This window comes from Aulostomus chinensis, chromosome 3 (genome assembly GCF_037954235.1).
Source record: "Aulostomus chinensis isolate RoL2024-O1b breed Wild chromosome 3, RoL_Achi_v1.0, whole genome shotgun sequence".
Taxonomy (NCBI): Eukaryota; Metazoa; Chordata; class Actinopteri; order Syngnathiformes; family Aulostomidae; genus Aulostomus; species Aulostomus chinensis.
The window spans coordinates 24029428-24041982 of NC_141322.1; the positions used below are offsets into that span (position 1 = coordinate 24029428).

General features: G+C 42.5%; 2 protein-coding genes across 2 annotated transcripts; both read left to right on the plus strand.

Annotated features, from left to right (window-relative positions):
* The first annotated feature begins 398 nt into the window (after positions 1 to 398).
* On the plus strand, positions 399 to 4992 carry lmod1b (leiomodin 1b (smooth muscle)). Its single transcript, XM_086200835.1, has 4 exons — positions 399 to 545; positions 699 to 996; positions 1971 to 3713; positions 3808 to 4992. The coding sequence occupies exons 2-4, from the start codon at positions 715 to 717 to the stop codon at positions 3832 to 3834; spliced, it is 2052 nt and encodes a 683-aa protein (XP_086056961.1). The 5' UTR covers positions 399 to 545; positions 699 to 714; the 3' UTR covers positions 3835 to 4992.
* Positions 4993 to 6180: 1188 nt separating this feature from the next.
* On the plus strand, positions 6181 to 11230 carry timm17a (translocase of inner mitochondrial membrane 17 homolog A (yeast)). Its single transcript, XM_086199859.1, has 6 exons — positions 6181 to 6267; positions 7747 to 7846; positions 8744 to 8807; positions 9239 to 9367; positions 9661 to 9771; positions 10405 to 11230. Exons 1-6 carry the CDS (start codon positions 6242 to 6244, stop codon positions 10479 to 10481), a joined length of 507 nt encoding a protein of 168 aa, XP_086055985.1. The 5' UTR covers positions 6181 to 6241; the 3' UTR covers positions 10482 to 11230.
* Positions 11231 to 12555: the final 1325 nt, after the last annotated feature.

Below are 12555 nucleotides of genomic sequence, written 5' to 3' on the forward strand. Positions count from 1 at the left end.
GAAATGTGACATATTTAACTAACACCATGTTAGGAGTCAGGCTGTCCATCTTCATTCTTCCACCACCCTGTAACCCATTACGTGTACTAAATATGACAGAACTTTTAATCAGTCCAACAAAAACATCCACCTGAATCACTGGCCTGAAAGTGTTTCAAACCCTTTTCTCAAACGTTTGAAAGTGTTGTTTGTTTGTTTTTACAAAATGAGGAAGTAATGAATGTGAAAAAAATCAAGATTAAAACTAGAGCCAGTAGTAAATAAATAAAAATCATGAAAAGGCCTGAATATAAACATGAATTGTGTAATAGGAATTCTGTTTAACTGTGCTCTGGCACCTCTGTAAACTTCAGCCCGTCCCATTACCTTTAAAGGAGTGTACCCTGAACTAAATATGGACATGCACTTTCACAAGATTTCAAAGAATGTCCCAGCCTCACAGTCCGATGATGCGAGCCTCTTGCAGTCTGTCACTGGTACCCCTCATTGCAAGACTGTGAGTCCAGCCTCTTTGCCCCAGGATTGATGCCTACGGTGGCTTTTTGGTGAGCAGGACGCAGCACGGCAGCAGGATATCACATTTGGCTCATGGGGCTATTTGACCTATAGGAGGCTACAAAGGATTATATTGTACTGTTACCATCTGATAAGAAATCAAAAGTTTCTGCTCTTCTCCTTGGGCTCATCCTTTACCCAAGATTGTTTTAGGTAATCATGTCCAGGCGAAAGGTGAGAGGCCTGACCCGTATGGGCCGCCAGGTCAGCGAGGACCCAGACTTGGACAACCTGCTGTCCACCCTTTCCCCTGAGGAGATGGAAGAGCTAGAGAAGGACATGGAGAAAGTGCCGGACCTGAAACCAGACGAGGGGAAGGTCATCGTCCATGGGGAGAGCCAACCTGCGCAGCCGCCTACGAGAAACAACGTCCAGGATGCTAAAGCAGAAAGGGAGGGTGCCACTAAAGGGCGGCTCAGTCAGAGAGAACAGTCTTTTGAGGTATGATGCACAATTCTTTCAATAATTTGATTTGTCACAAAATTATCAAGCATGATTTATATTTTTTTTGAGAACAGCTACTCTTAAAATAACCTGCAGGTGGCTGGCATTAGAGGAGTTTATGCAATTAAAAACATTGTATGCCTAATAAATTACACTCATCCACAGACCTCAGGATTATAACGATAAGCTTTCATTGTGTTTGAAGAAAGCTGACAACTGGTCCTCACACGGCCTGAATTCATCAGCTCATAAATAGAGGTCCCCAGACTGGCTTCTGTGCCAGGATAAACATTGTTTTCTCCTCTGAGGCTTGCTAACATCCATTTCACATTCTCATCTTCTCACAAGCACCCTCTAAAAGTCACACAGGCACTGCTATTACTCCTGTGAAATGCTTAAAACGGCTTTTGTTGATAGATTCGGACACTAAGCCCTCCCTGGAACCAGATTTCTAGCAGTTTGTGTGTTTTAAGAAGAGGCACTTCAGTCGATGGAGCTGTGGCCCTGCAGAGCTTCTTAATCCCGGCCTGATGGAATTCCTTGGTTGATTGCTCCTACGCTCACTGCCTTTTAAGGATACATCTGCCAGGGCCACAGCCTCATACAGAAAAGCAGATGGAGACTCACAAATCAAATACTTCGCTACTCGCTGTATCCCTGTACTGTAAAAATGGCTTATTGTCCTTTGGCCGAACATAAACACTCATGCCATATTGTAGGTGAGTGAGGTTGTGTTTGGAGAGAGCAGATTGATGGGAGCTGTGTCACAGTAAAAAAGATACGAATTTGCTTGGTTAAATGGTGTGTCTTCCAATATGTAGGCTACTGTGTGATTGTAACTATATAAAGCATAGCCTACCCAATACAAATTCAACATTAAGAGATGCTGATGAGGTCTTTACACTCAGCAATGACTTCCTTCTTAATTCTCGAGCAAATATCATATTCTGTGTCATATTCATATCTCACAGGGTGAGCAAAAGAAGGAGAGCCGGAAGCAGGAATACCTGAGGAAGATGGGCCTGAGCCAGGAGGGCAACGATGACATGAAAGTAGGGTTACGAAGGCAAGCAAGTGTCTCCAATGAAAAAGAGATCAAGGCTAATGACAGAAATAGCAAAGGTCCTGAAAGTTTAAAAACAGAGCGGAGTAGACTTTCAAGTAGATACAGGACCCAAGAGAGCAAAGAGAGCGAGGTGACTGATGGGACCAAAGAAAAAGAGAAATGTGAGGACAGCAAGGTACGAGACAGGAGGGAAAACAGAGAGAGCACGGGCAGCAAAACAAAAGATATGATCTCTAAGCTTCAGGAGAAAAAGGATGACAGCAGAGAGAGGGAGAGGAAAGAGGACTGCAGGAGAAGAGATGACAACAAAACCAAAGACATTATCTCGAAGCTGCGAGAAAAAAGTGAAAAGGAGGTAAGCAAAGAGAAGGAGAGAAAATCAGACATCAGGACACAAGGACTTGTCTCTAAAATGTTGGAGAAGCAGAGCAAGGTCCAGGAAAGCCAGGCTCCAGAGACTAAACCAGAGGAAAGGAAGCCTAAAACAGAGGAGAAAGAAGCTGAAGATAAAAACAAGTCCACTGCCAAACTTGAGAGAAAACCATCAGAGAGGTTTGTCAAACGTGACAAGGCAGAGACGAGAACAGACAGAGAGGAGATGGTTAACCATAGTGACCACGTGAAAGAGAAGGAGAAGAAGATTAGCACAGAGAAGCAAGTAGAGGAGAAGAAAGAAACCCGAGCAAAAACGAATAAACCTGAAGAAGCTGAGAAACTTGGCAACTGTGTGGCCAAAAACACCCCGAACAGCAAGGCAAAAGTGGAGGAGGAGGAGGACGAAGACTCGAGCATGTTTGATGAACTGATGGAGCAGGTTCGAAGCAATGACCCCTCCCTCACTGAGCTCAATGTCAACAACTCAGAGGTCATTAAGATCAAAACGCTCATTGAGTTTGCAGAGGCTTTGCACAACAACACTCAAGTTAAGAAGTTTGCTTTGGCAAATTGCAGGGCAGACGACCATGTGGCTTATGCCATCGCTGGTACGCTGCGCAGCAACAAGACCATCACCAGCATCAACCTGGACTCCAACCATCTCACTGGCAAGGGAATCCTGTCTCTCATCCAGGCGCTGCAGCACAACTCCACACTCACTGAGCTTCGTTTCCAAAACCAGCGTCACATCTGCGGGGGAAAAACGGAGATGGAGATGATCAAGATCCTGAAGGACAACACTACCCTGCTGAAACTGGGCTACCACTTTGAGTTAGCTGGGCCCCGAATGACAACAACGAACATACTGAGTCGCAACATGGACCGGCAGAGACAGAAACGCTTGCAGGAGCAGAAGCAGGCTCAGGCCAACGGGGAGAAGAAGGGGACACTGGAGGTGCCCAAGACAGTTGGGGGAGGATCTCTGAGAAGCTCACCCAAAGCTTCCCCCAAACCCTCCCCCATTCCCTCACCTGTGCCATCACCAAAACTTACTCCTAAGAAAGGAGCTGGAGCTCCACCACCACCTCCACCGCCTCCTGGGGGTGGACCTCCACCTCCACCTCCTCCTCCTATGCTGGAAATAGACTCCTTGAGGAATTCTCTGACTCCGGTATCACAGAGGAACCTGGAAGGAAAAAGCCCAGGTTCTAAGAACTCAAGGGACCAGCTGCTTGCCTCCATCAGAGGAAGCAACATTAAACAACTCAAGAAGGTACATTAGCGTTGTTTACAGACTGATTAGCCCTACTGCTGTGCATTCAGACATATTTACTTTATCTATTTATTATTTATTTTTTTGCCCACAGGTGCCGGTACCAAAGTGGTTGCAGTAGCATTTCCTGATGGAGTAAGTGAAAGAAAAAAGAGGAAGAACAGACATCTCGCCGTTCCAGGACATTCCCCCCCGGATGCAGTCGAAGTGCTGTGGTGTGGGACGGACGGAGAAAGTGAGATACTGATCGTTTGGATGACGAGCCCTCACAATGAGTTCTCCCCTCAAACACTGGACCAAAAGGACTCCACGGAGAATGAGTGACACAGGGGTCTCTGTTAGCCGAGAGCATTTTTGGTTGTTCATCTTCAGTTCATATTGACGCTTTGCTGGTTATTTGCACTATGAGGCATGTTGGCTTGCGTATGCAGCTGAATGTGAGTGTGTTGAGAGTGTATGATGAGCTTGACTAAAGACTCAAATATCTCTTTATAACTTTTAACAAAACTTTATCGATAATATAGTGGATATAATTTGACCATTTATTTATTTGTGGAGAGGGAATCCACCATATATTTGTCAGTTGTAAATCTGTTCAAACTGGGAAATCTGAAATGGTGGAAATATCAGGGAATAAACAAACATGGCGGCCTGACTTACGAAAATTATCTTGGTGAGAAACAAAAAGGTCATGGAAGTCTTTGATTGTGTGACTCATTTCCAAATCTCAAGACATCTCAGGCAGTGTTTAGTGGATCGGAAAGCATCCTGGCGCTTTCAATAATGAAAGAGTTTTAGCATGGAAATAATTACATAAAAGTTTTTTTTTTTATCAGGAAATGGCTGTCCTACAGTATCCAGCGTTAGATTTTGTACAGGATAATTCCAGCCTGGGTGTTTGAATATCTTACATAACTTATTTAATACATCCACATGGCTTAACCTTGGGGATTTGGGGAACCATTACAGGCTTATATCAAACCACCTGTTGATTTATGCCATACTTTCAAGTGTCTCATTTCTCAATGTGATAAAAGAAAATCATGGCACTCGGTTGTTGACTATTTTGTGCCATTTCAAATCATATCTGATGACACATGCTTTTCTTACAGAGTCTGTATGTCTTCAATAAAGAAAATGCTGGTATGTTTGCAATGACAAACCACAAATGTTATGCTGTGCCTATCTGAAATCATTATGGGGAATATGTATATGTAAAATAAATGCAAGTTATTTAAAAATCTAAAGCTTTTTATAGTAGTATAAACCAAGGTATTAAATATGCTGTCATTTGTCTCAGTTGCTTGATTTTGATGTGAAATCTCATGAACAAACTTGTATTACAAATGTGACAGATATTTCACTTCAGATCCTTTGCTATGATACCAAGCTCAATATTTACCACTCTATTTATACGTTTCACGCTGATATAACGTGTTTGTTGCAGGGACATAGTGAAAAGCTTACAAATGTCAACCCATCAGCTTGAAGTCAACCTCAGCATTGGGAGGAGAAGAGGAGAACAGCAGCAAGTCACCAGTTTATGTCTCAATTGCCCTGCTTCATCCTCTGCATCCATGAAATGCCTATATTTGGTCATTTCTCAATGAAGGCTTGCTCTGCAGTTCATTCCTTTCTTGTTCCTAATAATGGGCAGCTGGCCAGTCTTCTGTCTCTCTACAGCTGCTCCCCTGACCGGCAGCACTGATCTGATGGAGGTTAAAGAGGGGAAAGAATGAAAAATGTGCCATTACTTGTTCAGTGCCATCAAACGGGTTCAAAGAAGAATAATGCAGCTCAGAGGTCATGACAATATTTCTTGTTTGGTGTGGACTGCTGGTAAATACTTCCACTTATCTAAGGCTATAGGTCAACTATGAACTAAAAAGGTCAAGTTTCCTCATTTGCATACTAAGGGGAGGGGAGGGGAGGGGGGAGGATGTTTCACTCAACTCTTTAAGCATACCTCTGCCAAGGCAAACTTTCATTCTTGGGCCCTTATTACAGCTGCAAGTAGTGATGAGCAGGCAGGCACTCGCAAACTCATTCATGCGGCACCGCATGCCTCAGAGGGAGAGCAGCAGTTAGCTTCAGTACATGAGCAGTGCGAGTCAGATTGCAATGTGCACCTTTTGGACCATTTCTGTAATATTTCCTGTCACTTAAATCTAGTGGATAAGTAGGCAAGGATATTGGCTATAATTGAGCCTCATCTTCTGATGCTGATGACGCTAGAGGAAGAAGTCAATTTCACTTAATGTTAAATAGGTACACATGATCTTAGTAAGATCATTTTCCATTCACTGGTTTAGTCTTTTTATACATATATTTATCATGGCCGTTTGACTGACATAAGATAAAATATCCAGGAGAAGAAAAAAGAGATTCAATAAAAAGAAACAAACAAAAAAAAGTTTCCTACCGACATTCTTCTTCATTTGTAATCATACTACGCCTTTAAACAGCATTACGTTGTCATGATACGTCAAGGCTGTTGATTACGTCAGCGGGAACAGCACAAGAACAAAATGGAGGAATATGCCAGAGAACCATGGTGAGTCCCGTGGCCAAAAAATACCTTCTGAAAGATATATTTCAGAGGTCATGGTGACTGTCTAAATTTAAAACTAGCGCGCCGATTAATGCGTGTATATGTTTTATCACAAGGCACGTGTTTTACCAGAAACCCTCCGCTCTCTGCTAGCATGCTAGCGTTAGCAGAGATGCTAACTCTACGTTACACAGCCCTAGCGCTGGACCATTGATGCTAAATCACGTTGCTAGTGACCTTGTCGGTTTTCCTCATCCACATGTCATTAACTTATTGACTGCTGCCCCTCAGCTTAAGACGACCTATACTAAATGTTTGCTGCCGCTTTTACAGTTTTAGCTGTTCGTGTGAAGAAATGTTAATTTCAATGTGTTAGGGGTCTTATTGTAGTTTCTGGTAAGCCCACGCTAGCTAGGTTAGCAAACAGGGCTGTCTGTTGGTATCATGATTGCACAACATACGAAATAACAGCACCGATAGACAGCATGTTGGGAAAAGTATTTGCTGGAATTACTTGCTGATGTCTGGATAGTTTATTCGGCTTTTAACGTCATTTTGCGATAAGTTTCAATAAGTTATTGGGGAATGGCTGCATTCAGTTTTTAACTTCATATCACGTTCAACCCTGAGACCCGAATCGGGTATGACTACTTTAACATATGACAATGTAATCCCTAAGGTTGCTCCCACCGAATACTATAAGGTTGAGTATGTGTTCAATATGTGGTGATGAGCCGTAACTCTCATAGTAGACCAGAAAGTGAAGTTGAAAATTATTAACTTTTAGGACTGGAAATGCCCTAATAGTCTATATATTTTGGTCTTCTACATTTTTCTCAATATTTCATGGTAGAAGAAAAGTCATCTCCGATTTATCATGCTTACTGTAGGATTAGGTCTCTAATGCATAATAATGGAACACTTCCGTTAAATCTGTGTCAGGTGATTTCTATATACATGTGCTACCTGTTATACAACCATAATGATAAGGGGCAGGTACGTCTCAGGACCTCTTGTGTTGATTATGATTTTCAAGGTCAGGATTAGATCATTAAATGATTAAAGATGTGTTTTATTGTATGTAATTTAATTTTCCTAAAATGTTTATTTTTTCTGCTGCTGTTTTTAAAAATAGTGTTGAATTTATAATGAGTCAGACATTAAACAGATTATTTTTTACAGAGGCCTTTGATTTTAATAGTTTGTTCAGATTCATTAGACCTTCTTGATTGAGACATGATTACTAATTCAGTTTTCCCACCTGAATGCTGACCTGCCTATGTGTAAACAATGCTGGGTATTACACGTTCAGCATGGAGCACGTGTTCTTCTAATAACACTTTTAATTTCGCATTCTTTGTCTTTTGACTGGTTTATCAGCACTGCGTCCATGTCCATTCATGATGTTAACCTGTGTAATGCAGCTTCAAAGTGTGCTCTGTGTTTTATCTTACTACTGTGAGTTATGTCATGTGCTTTTAGTCCTTGGAGGATTGTGGATGACTGTGGGGGGGCCTTCACCATGGGAGCTATCGGTGGAGGAATCTTTCAGGCAGTAAAAGGCTTCAGAAACTCACCCTCGGTAAGATCTGTCACAGCATCGTACCTCGTTGTTCCCCTCAGCCAAAGGCAATGATTATGACATGCCTTTATAAATACGTTTTTAACGTCACGCCATTAATGACACAGCCAGCTCTGTTAAATTGTAATTCATTCTTCATTGCATCATAAATTCTGCATGAAATCTACTGCAAAGAATAGCATTCAGTGGCATTTATTAACCGCCTTAGTACCAAAAAAGTGTTTTAGCATTTTTCTGCTCTTCCACTGCACTGGAATTAAATAGACAGGTGACGAATTGAAGAAGCGTACGCATCTTGGTATTGCTTCCAGAGTGGTGTCAGTGTATGATCAACTCTACTGGATGAATGGAACCAAAAGATATTTCCCTATTTGGTGTTTTATGATGGCGGAGAACATTTTGTTAACACATCAGGTCCAAAATCTCCCATAGATGTTCAGTTATGTTGAGTTTTGGTTACTGTGAATTTCACAGCATGTAGGCTCAGGCTGCAAAAGAATAACACTATGTAGCAGCAATAGACAATTATTTTGCCATAAGAAAATTGTTTATGCCAATACTGTTTTTTTATATCTAATATCAATTGAATCCAATCTCCCATGAAGGGTTGCAGGTTTCCTAAGTTTGGTTGCACAAAGAAACTTCACAGGTGCTCCCTTTCCTGGCACATAAACAGTCTATTATGTGCCTTGCTGGTCAGCTGCGAGTATAGCAGGGTTTTGTTTTGTATTGTTCCAGGTCTGATTGATAAAGAGGTTAACATCTGCTGTTTGGCTCCAGCTCATTATTGCTAATGGCCATTGATTATAGTTAATGACCAAAATGTGCGCTTCTTTCTTTAGATGCAAAAGTGGATGTTTGGAGTTGACGTGTTATTTTTGATGCTTTGTCTTGCAGGGTATGAACCACAGAATGAGAGGTAGCTTGACTGCCATAAAGACCAGAGCCCCACAGCTTGGAGGTGAAATCAGCTGCAGAACACAACAGTTACCTTCACTTGACCCAGATTTCTGTCCTTTCAGTCACTGTTCGGTCGCTAAAATATCAATGGTGGAAAGTTTGATCATGCACTGTCAAGTGCAGTGGTCAGCTTGGATTCATGTGAGTTAGGCTGATAAGCAAATTGCAAAATTGCGAAGTTTTCATTGCAGGAAAATATCAACAGCATAATGTAAATGAAACTGCAGCTGAATACACAGCATTTTGCAGTTTTTCTTTTGGCAGGAAGCCTGTCATCTTTGGAGTCAGCAGCCTAGATGAAAGAAGCCCATCCAAGCTGACTTCCCGACTTGATGGAGGGAAAAAAGTGTTAGATACATGTTACAGGAATTGCTAACCCCGCAGTGGTTGAGTGTCTGGCACTAAAGAAGGTGTATTTTTTGGGTGTTGCAGGTAGCTTTGCAGTTTGGGGAGGCCTGTTCTCCATGATTGACTGTGGTTTAGTAAAGGTGCGAGGGAAGGAGGATCCCTGGAATTCCATTACGAGTGGGGCCATGACTGGAGCTATCCTTGCTGCAAGAAGTGAGTACTCCTAGAAGAAGCAGGCAGTGTGTGTGAAATATATGACATTATCAAAACTCCACATTGTGTCAGGAGGCATCGGTAAGATCATTTGTTGTGAGACCGCATTCGAAAAAACTACCATAATGCTATGCTGCGTTATGCTAAAAGGTCAAGGTTGAAGTTTGCCATTTCCACCTCTTTGCATTTTAGTTGCAAGATATTCACTGCTCAGAAAATATTCCTGTTAGATGTGGTATGAATGTGATACCATCACAACAATATGGTAATGAAGTGTGCCCTGTCCTCTGCAGATGGACCAGTGGCCATGGTAGGCTCTGCAGCCATGGGAGGCATTCTGTTGGCATTGATAGAAGGCGCTGGAATCCTGCTTACAAGGTTTGCCTCATCACAGTTCCCAACTGGTAAGTGACACTTCTGATATTGAATATTTGTGTCATGGAGTTGATTGCCAGAGACGTATCAAACATCATGTGGAAAATTATATAGTGAAATTATACATCCATACCCACACTGGGGCATAAAGGAAAGTTAATATAAAAAACTCTGTGGATTAACAGAAGACATATTGATGGGAGCGTAGACCTACTACACCTAGTGGTCAGAGTATAAAATAAGCCGCCAGTCTTTACACCAACTTCGTAGAAGCTTGATCTCTGTTTGCCCTGTCAGTGCTTTTCTGATTTGACAATACTGCTACTGCTGCTGATTACTCTGATCACGCTGTACTACTAGCATGTCTCTAGGCTATAAACGCCTCTGCCATTTTGGCTAATGGACAGCTTAGCTCCTCTTCTACTGTCAAAACCAACCGTAACATTGCCTACAGTATACTGCCATCTCTTGACACCATGTATCTATTCACTCCAAATAAATTGATGGAAGTACACCTAATGTGTGCGTGTCTGTGTGTGCGCACGCGCGCTTTTTTGCAGCGTATCCATAATTTGCTTAAAATATGCTTGACAATAAAAGAGAAACAAATGATTTGCCCTCTGGCAGTCTCACTCAGAAGTTGACTCTATTTCTGTTGTCAGGGCCCCAGTTTGCTGAGGAACCTGCTCCAGCTGGCATGCCCGCCCCTTCATTTGGTGACTACAGGCAATATCAGTGAGAGGACTTCCCCCAATTCCTACTAGGCCTTTTTGAATTCCTTGCTGGAGTGATGAAGAGGAGATGGAGATACAGAAAACCACACAAACAACAGCAGCTGCATCCGACTTGATAGACAGTGTCAAAGAGGCAAAGGACAAAATCTTCATTTTCTGTCTTTCAAGAACCGTTTTCAGATCCACCTTGTGCCATTCTCAGCCTTGTCATCTGCATCTGTCACCTGGTTAAAAAAAAAACAGACGTGGTGGGAGTTATGGGCCTGTTGGGATGAGGTGTGTGTTTCTATTTCATTCATGCGCGTTATGTAATACATAGCCGAACAAGGGTAGATTTAGAAAAACACGGCCTCGGTAGTGTTGAATCCAGCAAATGCCATACATGAACTGATTTATATTGTTATGATGATGTGTATATACAGTAAAAGCTTTCCCCCTGTATTCATTTATGTTAGTCTTCATTTGCCTTAATCACGTCACATGCTTGGGCTGGCCACAGACATTTGGCCGGCCTTTCTGCTTGATTTTTATTCCAAGTTTATTTATTTTAGAATGTAAAGAATACCAGATGAGTCTGTTTTATGTGACAGTGCTTTTGAATTCAACACTGACGTGGAAAAGGCTGCTGATGACAAAGGATTGAATATAGACTGTATCACTGAGTGGAGAGAAACTCAAGCAGGGTGTTGATGCAGATTGCGTTCAATCTATTTGACAGATTGCTCTAAAATACAATAAAATATGTCAAATGTGACTGAAGTACTCTGGATGCATTTATGCCATTTGTGGCCTGGACTGTGATGATCTCACTCCTGGTCCCTCAGCAGGACTGCTCATTCCCCACTAGAGGGTAGTCCTCGCTAAGATATCAAAGCAGTCTTAATTGCCCTCTCCAACTGTGTACACAGAGCACATATGGGACCACTTCTCTTGTTTATTACTTTACTTATTACGTTTATGGACTCCCACTATACAGTTCAACTGTCTCCCTGTGTCCCCGTAGAAGACTGACACATTTTTAATTCTGGAACAGACTGAGGAAGAATGACCTTAAAACGGTATGGAAGTCAAAGTTCAAGGTCACCTCATATACTTGTGATATCTCAGGAATGCCCTGATGGAATTTCTCTAAATTTTTAAGAAGCCTCCAGCCACAGGACTGGAGGATTAGCACAAAGGTTTATTTGTGGCATCCCATCTTCATTGTGGCATTTTCAGTTAGTTGTTCGGCCCAATTAATCCTTTTCTCGGGCACTACCTTCAGACTATGAAATGTTCTAAACTAAATGTTCTCGCTGTTTCATACATTTCCAGATTTTCCAATGTCAGTGCCATCCATCCATTTTCTTCCAATTGTTCCTATTAGGGGTCGCGGGGGGGGGGGGGGGGCTGGAGCCTATCCCAGCAGCTACGGGTGAGAGGTGGGGTTCACCCTGGACAGGTCGCCAGTCCATCACAGGGCCAACACATAGAGACAGACAACCATTCACACTCACAGCCACACCTACAGTCAATTTAGAGTATCAATCAGCCTCGTCCCCTCTTGATGTCTTTGGACGGTTGGAAGAAGTCAGAGTACCAGAGAGAACCCACACAGACACAGGGAGAACATGGAGACTCACACAGAAAGATCCCGTGCCCGAGCCAGGACTCGAACCCAGTACCTTCTTGCTGTGAGGCCACAGTGCTAAACACTGCACTACTGTGCCGCCCAATGTCAGTCCCATTCTTCCTAATTACTCTTTCCCTCTATTCCAAATAGACACTGAGTCCTTTCCGAGTGTGTTTCAGGTGTAGTTTATAACTTCCGTTCACACATTATTTGAATTTTGAGGCATACGCAAGCATATTTCATACATTAAAGTCAGCATTTGCATTGCATCAATAGCTTTTCAGCTGTCAGCATATATGAGTGTTTGTGACTGTTCCTATTTGAAGTGACAAATGCAAATGAAGGACAGTGGATGTGAAATGACTTCCACGTCATAGTTATATGTGTGGGGTCATTGGGTTCATAGCAGGGCTGCAAGCTTGATTTGAGTCATGAGAAGGACACTCCCTCAAGACTAATCACAGCTG